At 47.9% G+C, this 13645-nt stretch overlaps 1 protein-coding gene across 1 annotated transcript; it reads left to right on the top strand.

Moving 5' to 3' along the window:
• Nucleotides 1-4296: 4296 nt before the first annotated feature.
• Nucleotides 4297-5067, top strand: F5891DRAFT_1201873 (uncharacterized protein; the record flags this gene model as incomplete). The annotated part of the gene is made up of 1 exon (XM_041368913.1): nucleotides 4297-5067. One exon carries the CDS (start codon nucleotides 4297-4299, stop codon nucleotides 5065-5067), a length of 771 nt encoding a protein of 256 aa, XP_041216401.1.
• Between the last annotated feature and the right edge of the window lie 8578 nt (nucleotides 5068-13645).

Genomic DNA, 13645 nt, shown 5'->3' with positions numbered 1-13645 from the left:
CTTCCCCAGCGCACCATTGTGGTAAGGAAGCCCCAGTCGCCTCGGTCACCCAGTTCCCCCAAGAAGCAATCATTTGGGCCTGCTTCGGTAAGTTTGCATTTTTCGTTTGGACTTTAAATATATGCTCATGTGTCCACAGCTGACTGCCGGCAGTCGTCCGGAGGTTATGGTGAGTCGTTTGGACATGTCCGGACCTCCCATGTATAATTCCCACTCATTCCCATTACATTAGAAATCTCCCATCAGTCGTCCAGAGGCTCGGGTAAGTCCTAGAAGTTTTCCAGAAACTCATGTGTATTAACAATCTGTCAGGCAACCTCCGGCAGGCGTCCGGAAGTTGAGGAGGAGTCCAATGATACTTCCAGTGCTTCGGATGGTGACCCGCCGGTCACTACCACATTTGATATCACCATTCCTGGCCCAGTGAGTACTCAAATATATTCCCTCTAGTCCATCTACTAACGGATACTACAGATCAACCCCTGCCATTATTGTGTCAAGGAAAATTGGCCCTGTGCGACTCGATTGGACAAGAGGTCCAGCCTCCCCTGCTTGTCTTGCATCCGCTGCTCCACCAAGAAGATCAAATGCAACCCTGCATCTCTGGGATCCCTGCCCAAACGGACCCGAGGGAAGTCTACCACCGGCCGGACGCGTTCCAAGACACCTGCCCCTGCTCCATCCAATGCTCCATCTCCCTCCCGGTCAAGGGCCCGAACTCGTAGTCAATCTCGTGGCCCTTCCCGAACTCCGGCCATCCCTGCTGCAACCACACCCCAGGTGCAGTCACGTGGTCGCAGCAAGACCATCACTACCAAGAAGACACCTGCACCTGCACCTGCACCTGCACCTGCACCTGCACCTGTTCCTGCACCTGTCCCTGCACCTGTCCCTGCACCTGCGCCAGCTGGTAAGTCACCCATACTTTTGATGACTGGCTGACCTAATTTTTTATTTAGCAGTCAGGTCTTCCAGCGTCGCAGTGCCTCGTGCTGTTACAGTCACTACGTGAACCCCCAGCTACACGACCAGCCCTCTGCCACCTCGCACGGCAACGATACGATAACCGGGCCTTTAGGCCTTGATGATAGATGATGAATAGAAGAGAAGCCCGGAAGATGCCGGATTAGGTAAGCGATCTGGATCGCTTACATGATATGACGACATAGGTCTAGAAGACCTATATATGTTATCAAGATAGAAGGCAAGCCTCGTGTTGCCTCATGTACTGATAGAAGGACGCCTCGCGGTCCTTATCCTAGATAGAAGCCTGCCTCATGCATGGTATCTCTGACTCGATAGATAAGCAGATTAGAACCCAGCTTCAAGCTGAGCTTAGATACGATAGAGTAGCCTTATATAAGGTCGACGATTAAAGTAGATGTTCCTTACTTTAATCCTACTGGGTTTACCATCGAAACCTTTGTCTTGCTAAAGCTACCTGCTTGACATCAGATCCGTACCTTCAGAAGGACTTGAGACCCCTTCTGCCTGTAACTCGCTATCATCGTTCACCTCCGTGAACGTACGCAACTTCTGCTCTTCTGTGGAAGCCGACCTCGGACTCTCAGCACGAGGTATCACTGTCGTGATCGTCGCTGTTAGATCATCCCAGTCCGCACGCGACACACGTCGTAACAAAGGATTAAAGTCTCCTTATTGTACGCCTCCATCACAGGCTACAAGATAACTGATCGCACTTGCTGTCAACGTTACCGACACTCGTAGAACCCCGAACCCAGATCCCGAAAGGATTTTCATATCCCTGATCTAGAACCCTGATCGTACCGGCCTGACCAGTCGCAAGAATATAAGAACCGCCGTCACTGTGGAAAGCTCCAAGAAAAGGATACCACGAAGATCGTAGAAACCATCTCCAATATGGCAACTACCAGAAACACCTTCGCCGCTGCACATCTCACTGGGAAGGAGACTCGCCTCTGTTTGCGAGAGAAGAAATGTTTTGTGTGCCACATCATCGGACACAAAGCCGCGAGCTGTCCTCAATGGACCCGAACCTCACGGAGAAAGATGATCGAAGAAGAACCCCGCCTGCGCACTATCAAGGTGGCTGGGGCTAAGGATGATTTACGGGTGAACGCCACCCTAATTTCCAGAACAAGAAGTAACCCCATCGCGACATCTATGATCGTAGATTCTGGGGCGTGTCAGTCCTTCGTCAACCAGGACGTGATCACGCAGCACCGCATCTTGACGCACCAGCTAGAGAACCCCCTGACACTCTCGAACGCTGACGGATCCTGCTTCGGAAAGAAGCCAATAGAAAGGTTTTGCAACCTTACTTTCCAGATCGATGAACGGGTAATTTCCGAACGGTTTTACCTAGCCGAACTTGGTCCGAAAGACAAGTTCCTGCTTGGACGACCTTGGCTTATCAGCCAGAACCCTCTGATCAATTGGAAAACCGGCGCGGTAACCCTCAAAAGTACCGCAGATTCCCGAAAGAAGCAGAAAGAAATAGATTCTGATCGGAAGAAGAACGGCAAGACGCCCCTCTTCCTGAAAGAAGAAAAGAAGGTAGCATCGAAGAGAAAAAGATCGGTATCCCCGACTACTCCCCGCACCTCCTCTTCGGGTACTATACCACTAGCCCGAACAACACGAATTGCACCGGCCCACGAAGAGCCGCAGAACGGAACCCCCGTTGAACCTTCAGAAACCGCACCACAGCCCACGAAAACTGTGACGAAGAAAGACTCGCTGCCTAGAATTGACCTAGCAGTAAAAAAATATGAACAGAAGAAACCGGCCACTGATCCGGAGACAACTCAGAAGAAGACTTCCAGACCGGCGCTGATATCTGACCACATTTATCCCGAACCGCCACGAACGAAGAAGATTGTACCGGCTGTTCAGCCGATGAAGATTGAAGAAGATCCCGCACCTGCCCGATATGAATTCTCGGCAGAGCCTGCACAAGTCCTTGGGAAGGGACGTGCAATAATGAACGAAGAACCGCCTGCATCCAAGGCGCCCAGACTGGCCCCTGAACCAGAAATAACTCAGAGATTCGAATTTTCTGGAGAACCAATATCCGTTCTTGGAAAAGGACGAGCAGTCCGAATCGAAGACCCTCCTACCGCCAAGAAACTCAGATTCTATGAAAGTCCTGAGTCCGCAATGGAGGAAGACCCTGAACCGGCGTATTTAACCGCCGATGAACCGCCGAATTCCCTCAACCTCTCCATGACACCCGTGCATCATTCCGAAGAAGCAATGACGCTGTCTTCTGACACCGAACTCCCTCCTGTGTTACAAGAAGCCCAGGATATTTTCATCGAACGAATCGCTTCAATCCATGAAGCATATCGTCAAAATGAAATAAAGAAGGAAGCACAAGACGCCGGGCCCAGTTTTGTCCGATTTATCGACATGGACAACTCCGAGGATGACGAGGATGAAGACAAAGATGCACCCTCTTCGCATGATCTGCGAATGGTAGATTTAGAAGGAAACGACTTCGAAGACGACGGCCCACTCCCTGGCCTAGACTTCTGATTGGATATGATTAGTCGGTGACTAATGGCTTAGTAAGGGGGTGAAATCCTCCATTTTACTTATTCTTCCACGCCTACTCCACCCTGAACACTGATCACCAAACCCAAACTCGACCAACTTCTACGTTGGTCCGGAACGACCCTAAACTAGATATAGTCCGGAAAGACTCTAAACTACGATTGTCCGTAATGACGTAAAACTAGACGATGAACAAGGACGAACCCCGGAAAACTCCTGCAAGCTTCGGGACCCCTCTCATCACTGCACTTCGACCACCCGAGTAGACCATATATATAAACAAAGGGTAATAGAAGACGACCTCCCCGCTGGACGACCCCAAGAAACTCCTACAAAGCCTTGGCACCCACGCTCGGATCCCCACCTTCGACATCTAATAAAAGAATCTAGGAATAGATCTCTACAGAAGATAAGAAGACTAGACCTCCGGAACGAGGCTAAACTATCACGAGACGAACTCCACGAAAACTCCTGCAAGCCCTTGGAACCCTCTAGAACCCATCATGGCAATGACGACCACCCTCTGATGACGACCTAATCTTTCAAACAAAGATAAAGGATGATAGTACCTATCACGGCACTCTCCCTCTGATAGCGAAGAAGAATCTCGAACACGAGTTAGCCTCATGGCTAGATAAGACGATAGGAGATAACGATAAAGATAAGTTTAGATTGAATCGGAGCTTGGATTGATCTGGAAGAAGGTTATAAACCCTCTCGATCCCTGAACATCTCTCCCAATAAACCTCCATCATCATCATGACAAACTCCATCGACGACGACTCTATCAAGATGGCACTGAAGGACTCAGACTATGGATTAGTCCTCAGAATGACGGAAAACAGCGCGTTCAATGAAGCTGCTATCCTGACCCCCGCGTACTCCCAAGCGATCGATGAAATCCTTGGTGAACAAGACGCCAGAACTGCAGCGTGTACATCCCTCACCGTCTGCATTATACGAACCACGAAGCTGCTGGAAGATGTAGCCAATCGTGTTGACCTTGATGAAGCAACTCGGAAACTTGCTATACTTCATCTGCAACGGCGGATCAGAAACTTCGCACTTCACTTACTCCCCCTCGACTTCTCCGACACCACTGATCTCGCAATAAAGAAAGTCGAAGTGAAGCCCGTTATAGAAGAACCCCGCCCGGTACGCCCGCTGAGAAGAAAAGCGGCTACCATAGATCGAACCCGTAGGACGCTCTGCAAGCGCTGCGGAGGATACGGACATCAGTTCAGAAGATGTCCAGATTATGTTTGTTGCATCTGCGATGAACTAGGACCTGACCATCTGTCGGTCCACTGCCCGCGACTCAACGGACGCATTGTACTCCAAGAGTTTAGCGATGAAGAGAAGTTTTTCGAAGCTCTCTTAGACTGGGAGCATAACCACAAGGCACTCGCGGATCTAGAACTTCAGCATCCCACTGAACTTTCCCCTGTCCCTGAACCTCCCTCAGTACCTTCCGTCCCCACGTCAGCAATCCCCGCACTACCTGCTGCTACGATGGAAGAAGACGTTTAAGGAAATCAAAGTCGGTGACTTTGTGCGTAGTAATGGGGTAATGTTACAGTCACTACGTGAACCCCCAGCTACACGACCAGCCCTCTGCCACCTCGCACGGCAACGATACGATAACCGGGCCTTTAGGCCTTGATGATAGATGATGAATAGAAGAGAAGCCCGGAAGATGCCGGATTAGGTAAGCGATCTGGATCGCTTACATGATATGACGACATAGGTCTAGAAGACCTATATATGTTATCAAGATAGAAGGCAAGCCTCGTGTTGCCTCATGTACTGATAGAAGGACGCCTCGCGGTCCTTATCCTAGATAGAAGCCTGCCTCATGCATGGTATCTCTGACTCGATAGATAAGCAGATTAGAACCCAGCTTCAAGCTGAGCTTAGATACGATAGAGTAGCCTTATATAAGGTCGACGATTAAAGTAGATGTTCCTTACTTTAATCCTACTGGGTTTACCATCGAAACCTTTGTCTTGCTAAAGCTACCTGCTTGACATCAGATCCGTACCTTCAGAAGGACTTGAGACCCCTTCTGCCTGTAACTCGCTATCATCGTTCACCTCCGTGAACGTACGCAACTTCTGCTCTTCTGTGGAAGCCGACCTCGGACTCTCAGCACGAGGTATCACTGTCGTGATCGTCGCTGTTAGATCATCCCAGTCCGCACGCGACACACGTCGTAACACGTGCAGCACTCGATGTTCCCATGCTGGATCTCCATTCCATGGCAATTGCGATTCGGGATGGTGCAGCTCGCATCGCTATTCTTGAGGCTCGGGTGCAGGAGCAGGACGCTAAGATTGATACCCTGCAACGCCTCCATGAGAGCCTCCGGTGCACAGTGGTCGACCGGCACCCTTCATTTTCACTTCCAGACACACCGGCCGATGGAATAATGTTGCTTGGTCAAGGAGGTCCCCCCCTGTCCATGTCACCCCTCCCCTCCGCACTTTCCAACCTCATTGATTTGGACTTTTCAGTCATGCAACCTACACCCTTGACGCCTGAGCATGAATCTGCTGTGGTAGGTCCCATGGTTGAGCCCACCCAAGTTCAGCCTGAGGGTCCACAATCCTCTGGCGAAATTGATCTCCCTGATGAACCAGGCAACCTCCTGCCAGAATCCCCCGGCGATATTGTGGTCCCTAATGAACCAGGTAACCTCCTGCCAGAATATGATTCTTCTGATGAGGAGATGGATGTTGAGGGAAAGGTTGATCTTCCTGGTGAGGAGGTTGACATGGCTACATAATTGCTCAGTGATAGATGTACATAAATGTTTTTCCATGCATGTTACCTATGCCACAATTGAATCATTCAATGATCACTCCCGATATCCAGAACTCGAAACTGCAGATTGAGGTAGATATCACCCAAAACCCAAACACCCGAATGTCAAATTATTAGTGCCGAACCCCGAGTCCCGGGTGCCGGGTACCGAGTCCCAACACACGGAACTCAGGATTTGACATTTTAGATGAACGACATCTTCCAGACATGTTTAAATCAACCTATGTATATCTGTAAACATTTTACTAACCCCCAAACCCCAAACCGAGATGTACCAACCCCCGAACCCCGAAACCTGAGAGTGCCGGGTCTCAGGTATCGGGTGTCCGGAACTCGGAACTTGGGAGAATTTGGGGAGATCAATACAATTTAATTTACAATCAAGTTGATTGACAACACATTGACTTACCCATGTTTGCAATATATTTTTGTTTAGACATACCGAGTTCCGAGTTCCGGACACCGGAGACCCGAGACCCGAGACTGCCGGGTCTCGGGTCTCGGGTCTCGGGTGTCCGGAACTCGGAACTAGGTATGTCTAAACAAAAATATATTGCAAACATGGGTAAGTCAATGTGTTGTCAATCAACTTGATTGTAAATTAAATTGTATTGATCTCCCCAAATTCTCCCAAGTTCCGAGTTCCGGACACCCGATACCTGAGACCCGGCACTCTCGGGTTTCGGGGTTCGGGGGTTGGTACATCTCGGTTTGGGGTTTGGCACTGAAAATTTGACATATATATTTTTGTGAGTGTTGTGCTTCTGGTGTCCATGCTTAGAAATAGGATTTGTTGCACATCAGGGTTCAGGTGTGGGGTTTTTCCACTTCAGTCCTGGATTATTGGTCAATGCCACACATGATAGATTCATGTTTTTGTGCTTAGGGGTTTAGATTTGGTGGTTGATGGTAGGTATATGCACTGATAGTGTACATGTATCCTATGTGTTTGATTCGCTGGTGGCTACATCAGCTGTATGTCTTGATGGAACATATCTAGGCTCACCCATATATGTAATACACCCCCATCGGCCCGCCCGTCTATGTATTATCCCCCACGTCAGCCGACCCGTCTATGTGATACATCCTATGTTGGCCCACCCGTCTATATAATACATCCTACATCGGCCCACCCGTCTATATAATTATACCCCACCTCGGCCCACCTGTCTATGTAATAAATATTTTATAGCACCCTCGGCCCACCGGTCTATTTGATATCCCTTTCGTCGGCCCACCCGTATATGTAATACATTCCACGTCGGCCCACCTGTATATGTAATACACCCTACGTCAGCCCACCCGTCTATGTAATATTCCCCTACCTCGGCCCACCCATATATGTAATACACCCACGTCGGCCCACCCATCTATATAACAATATTTGCCTTACATCTCTCTTTAGCCCAGCTGTCTATAATATCCTACTCTACATATTACCCAGATGGGCCCACCCATCTCCATGAATGATCATATTCCCCTGGCCCATCCGTCAACATTAAGGATATATATATCATTGGCATACATGGGCCCACCCGTCTCCATCGGAAATAATATGAGTCCCGGCCCATCCGTCATCATCGAGAATATACACAACATGGGCCCATGATCAGCTGGCCCATCTCATACGGGATATTATGGAGGTCGGGTGGCCCGTATAATATGGAATTTGTCACTGAAGGGGCTCATAGCCCAAATACATAAATGGCTTTGTTATCCATGAATGCTACAGACTTGGATACTGTATTTTCAAGCTGCACCGCGAAGACAGACTGGAGCTGGGAGCACGTATTGAGTATGAGAACTTGAACCATCTTGTCTCTTGTTCCAACTGCAATCTGTACATTGCCTTCAGAAGAAGTTGGATGGCATGATAGGCAAGTAATCTCAAAACCCGATCCAAGTCTCCTTGTGCAAATCTCCTGAAAATTGTTCTATTATTGTCAGTGAAAGGTCAATTGGCATGCCTGGGCGCTCACATCTACGAGACCACGTCGCAAAAATGATATATAACCCAGGCCTGTTCTGTAACAGAGGGTCTCTACTGCGGTTTGCCTCATTGTGGTCCAGACTGCACAACTGACTGTTCTGTGGGATTCATGATGAGATGAACATAGGAGTTCCTTGCGAGAATTGATATCCCAGAGCTTCATCCCCGTGATGCCTACTTGTTTTTAGCACTGCCTGTGGCTGATTCACTGTCTACTTACCACCACCTGCAAGAATACGACCGTCATTAGAAATTGCAAGCACATGAACAGAACCACTGTAGGTGGTTAAACGAGCTAGTGGCTTGTAACACTGTGATTGTGTCGACTGCTTGAAAAATGTAGCAAAGAAAGGCATTGTTGTGGATAAGATGATCTACTGTAGTCACCCGCTCATAGCATATTTATCTGTGCCTCTCATTTGTTGTCAGACTTTCTGCTTCTAGACTTTTGTTTTTCAGATAACAACTTCCAATTATTTCAGAGTACTGTACAATTGCCCTTTGCGATGGTGCAGCATTAAAAGGAGCGCGTACAATTACCTTTACCAATCTGCTACAGTATTAAAATCCTTACGTAAGTTCATACAATTACTCTTTCTAACCCACACTGCAGCAGCTTTAAGACCTTATGGGGTTCGTACAATTACCTGTGCTGTATTAAGACCCTTATGAGGTTCACACAATTACCCTCACTATACTGCAGTGTTAACAAAAAGTACATTTCAGATACTATTGTTGTGCTTGATTACTGGTTCGGCTCCCCGCTGTTGCCGGCAACTACATCCCCAAACTAGACACCTATTACGAAGAGTTAAAAAGTAGGTTATTGCCTTGGTAACTTAGGCGCCAAGCTCTAAATTTAAAAACCATACTACTACCATAATCTTCATTGCCCACTCTTATTACCACTTCTTACATTGTTATCAATCTATCAGCATGGTGAACACTCGCACATATATCCTTCCAACATCTTCTGTAAGTTATCCCAACTTTTCTCGCACCTTTGTTTACCTTCAAATCAGACCCCCAAGCTTCACCTGTGGTGCAGGTTGTACTCTACATTGTGGAACAGACCTCGTCAGGTCATGATGTTGACACGATGCTCTGGTCACTCTCGCAGTGCTCAGTGCTTTCCAATTCCTGAAAGCCTCTTCGAGGAGGCTACTGTGCAACCTTATGTTCACAACTGCTTTGTCACTGTGCATGAAGGGAGACACACCTATCAATTCTAAATAGGCATGGTCAGGGTTCTGATAGGCTAGCTTGGTTTTGGAGAATCAACAGTGCAGAGGACAGCCAGAAGAGCGAGTGAATGAATGAATGTGAGTTTTAATCTTATCTGATTTTTATCAAGGTACTGAGCTTATGTTCCCCATTCCTAGTTTATCGAGTCAATTGGTTGAAAGCAAAAGCATGATATGACCATTGGAGTGAAGAGCTGAAGTTGGTACAGCATGAAATGTGTTGGACAGTATGGTGGTTTCAGAAGCAGGAGTCAGAGTGGAGAGCAAGGGCAGATGAAAGCATCAAGAATGGGCATAGGGCATATGCTGAAAAGCAGGCTTCTATGTAGGCTGAGTTTGTAGCTGAGGGCATGAAGAGTTTTCAAGAAAAATGGAGCATGACAAGTTGATATTAAAGATGGCTTCATAATGTAATTACTTGACTTCTAAACATACCAGATGAGGTTAGGTGTCCTCGCCCAAATATTGTAATAGTAGGCCAGCCCATGATGGTGTGCAGCCAGCCTTACATATATTACAGGCTGCAACAGCAGGCTGGCCAATGTGGGATGGGTGGCTGGCCACTATATACATACTGCACAGCCCGTCTGGCCAGCTCGGGTATAAATGCCAGCTAAGCCGGCCGGCCCAGAGGTGCAGGCTGCAACAGCAGGCTGGCCCATATAGAATATGGCACTATATGACCAGCTGTCCACCTCATACAGACTGCACAGACTATCTGGCCAACTGAGGAATACTGGCTTAGCACATCAGGCTGCAATATAAGCAACGAAACTATTGCAATGTTGGCATGATCAAGCTGTGGTTGATGTAGCATTCATGTAAGCAGTCCAGCTTAAAAGTAGCCATGACCATGCACAAAACAAGTCTGGTACATAACACAGTCCAGCAAGCTGGGGTGTAGGTGGCAACCAGGCCAGCCGGACCAGTATTACATACTGTACAATATGTCAGGCCAGCTATGGTATAGAACACAGCCAGGCTGGCCGACCCAGTGTTACAGGGTGTAACAACAGGCTGGCCCAGCCAGACTTTGCCAATCTTATCAGACTTGGCTGTGGTATAGGTGACAAGCCAAGTTGGCCGGCCCAGTATTACATACTGCACAACCTGTCTGGCCAGCTTGGGTATAGAACACAGCCAGGCCGGCCAGCCCAGTATTACAGGGTGCAACACCTTCTATGTCTATGAGTGAAAGAAAATGAATGGTTTCTGTAGTGAGTACATCATTTTCATGATACTCATTTCAGATGCTCACCTTCTATATCTATAAGTGAGAGAGAGTGAATCGTTTCAGTTGCTAGCACATCATTGCCATGAAAATGATATACAAGCAACAGAAATGATCCACTCTCTCACTTATAGATATAGAAGGTGAACTACACAGGCTCAACCAGCCTGTTATTTTCTATCTCTATAAGTGAGAGAAAGTGAATCGTTTCTGTTGCACAACAGAAACGATTCACTTTCTCTCACTTATAGATATAGAAGGTGAGCATCTGAAATGAGTGAGGCTTAAACAGTAGATAATCAGACTTACTCTACTAAAGGAGACTGGCTGTGAGATTCCAGCATGGGCCAGCCTGTTATTGCATCCTGTAATACTGGGCTGGCCAGCCTGGTTGTGTCCTATACCCCAGCAGGCCAGACAAGCTGTGCAGTGTGTAATACTGGGCCAGCCCACATGGCTTTCACCAATACCCTAGCCAAGTCTGGCTGGGCCAGCCTGTTGTTGCACCCTGTAATACTGGGTCGGCCAGCCTGGCTGTTTTCTATACCCAAGCTGGTCAGACAAGCTGTGCAGTATGTAATACCGGGCCAACCGATCTGACTTTCACCTATACTCCAGCTTGCTGGACAGTGACATGCACCAAACTTGTTTTGTGCATGATTGTGGCTACTTTTAAGCCTTAATGTTCCTCACTTTGAATCTTTCTGGACTGCTTACTTGAATGCCACATCAACCACAGTTTGATTTTCCCAACATTGCAATAGTTGTGTTGCTTATATTGCAGCCTGATATGCTGGGCCAGCCATTCTGGCTGTGATTATACCCCAGTCTGCTGGACAGCTTACTCAAATGCTACATCAACTGCAGCTTTGAAGTGAGGTTGAGTGCACTTTCTACCTACCTCAGAGGCAGGTAGGCCATCATGGTAGCAGTATGCTAGCTAGCCCCCTTCTTCATACTGCATATACAGGTTGGCCCATGTGGCTCACAAAGGTGAAATTTAATCTGCAGCTGGCCTGCCCCCTTCCATATAACACAGAGGTAGGCCGGCCTAATGCACCATTTGGCACAAGTATGTCAGCTGGCCCCCTCTTACACACTGCACATCAGGGCTGGCCCATTCAGCTGAAATTCAATTTGTAGCTGGCCGGCCCCCTTTCACATATTGCAGAGATAGGTAGGCTGAATGCATCATTTGGGAGAGGTATGTTGGCCGGCCCCCTCTTACACACTACACATCAGGGCTGGCCCATTCTGCTAACATCAACATGGCCGGCTGGCCCCTTCCTACACCTCTGATATTTTTTTATGTGAGGCATCGGCCTGCTAGGGTTCTACAGCATCGGCTGAGCCTGGTTTTACATGGACCGGCCAGCATCCAGTAATCCAGGTTTTGCAGGCCAATGTACACGTCCTATGACAGGGTTCTACAGTAGAAGTGACTGAAGGGTCTGGTCTCAGACGGATAATTACACAGGAGGGATGTATCTTACGCATGGATAGCTAAACTGGAGGATGTATTGGGGTTTTTGGCTAATAAGCCAGTTATGATATATCCTTCTCCCACCAACAGGTGCTTGCCAATTAAAGGAGGTCTTATCCCGTGCGGAAGCACCGAGCTTTGACTTCTTGTCCTCGTCATGATGCCTGCCGTCTGATAAGAAGTGGGACTCATATATGTCTGCAAAGGCTGAGAAGTCAGAGAGTTCAACTCTTCGAGAGTTTGCGGCCCTGTTCCTAACGGCTTTGTCAAATCTAATGATTCTCTCATGCGCTCACTCGACACTGTGGTCAAATTTGTCGTTGATGTATTCCCCATAGGCGGCGAGCTCATCCTCTCAATGAGGGAATGCAAACTTAATGGCCCTTGAGGCTCTATTCCATGCCACAGACCATTGTGCAGAGGTAGTGATCTTCTTCGAGACTGCTTCAGTAGCGGTGACACTGTGGAGAACTTGATCTCAATGTCCCCAATGGTTTCGGTACATTTGTCAATGGTGCACAAGGAGGAGATAATGGAGTGTACGGTGTCAAGATTAATGCATTTTCCGGCAAAAATTTCTGCCCATCCGGCTTCATGGAATTCCGGGCAGCAGCGATGGTACATGAGTCTTCGCTGAACCTCTTTAGGGACTTGCAACCAGTTGAGTAGGATTTCGTTGGTGTGTGTGAGATTGGCTGAAAGTTGGCCTTGCAACCTGGCACTGGTGCATACCAACTTCGTGCTCGTGCTGCATATAGGTAAGGCAATCTCCGACCGGTGACTATTGACTATTTTTAACAAGAGAGGCTTGATGCGGTGAGACAATATACCTGACACTGCATCTGAAAACCAACATTAGAATCTAGATGAATGAATTAGAGGTAGTAATACGACAAATTGACAACACAGCACTAACAAACACTAATATGGACAGAGGACAAGCACTGTAAATTTGGTGCGAAGTGAATACTACATCCCTCTATCTTGTCAAGTTCGATCTGCCCTCTATATTCTCCACCACCATATCAAGCTCCAACCATGGTATATCGTAGTGCTGCCGAAGTCCAGTTCAGTTCAGTTCTTGGGGCAAATTTTCCGAACGCTGAACCGAACCATAGGTTCGGTTCAGCCATTTGGTCAAACCCTGGACCGAACACGTTCGGGAGGGTCCAGTTCGCGTTCGAACCAGGTTCAACTAAGCTTGGACCATCTGTGGTTGTATAGGCTTGAGACCATGAGTTGTCATGTAATTCGAGTCGGACAGACAACGAAAAGACTCTAACACAAGGAGAACTTCTTTGTACAAAGATTGAATTCAAGTTTCTAAAATAAACACA

This window comes from Suillus fuscotomentosus (genome assembly GCF_016647785.1).
Source record: "Suillus fuscotomentosus strain FC203 chromosome Unknown F5891scaffold_335, whole genome shotgun sequence".
NCBI classification, from domain to species: domain Eukaryota; kingdom Fungi; phylum Basidiomycota; class Agaricomycetes; order Boletales; family Suillaceae; genus Suillus; species Suillus fuscotomentosus.
The sequence above is the reverse complement of the archived record's forward strand: the minus strand, read 5'-3'. Positions and strand labels throughout refer to the sequence as shown.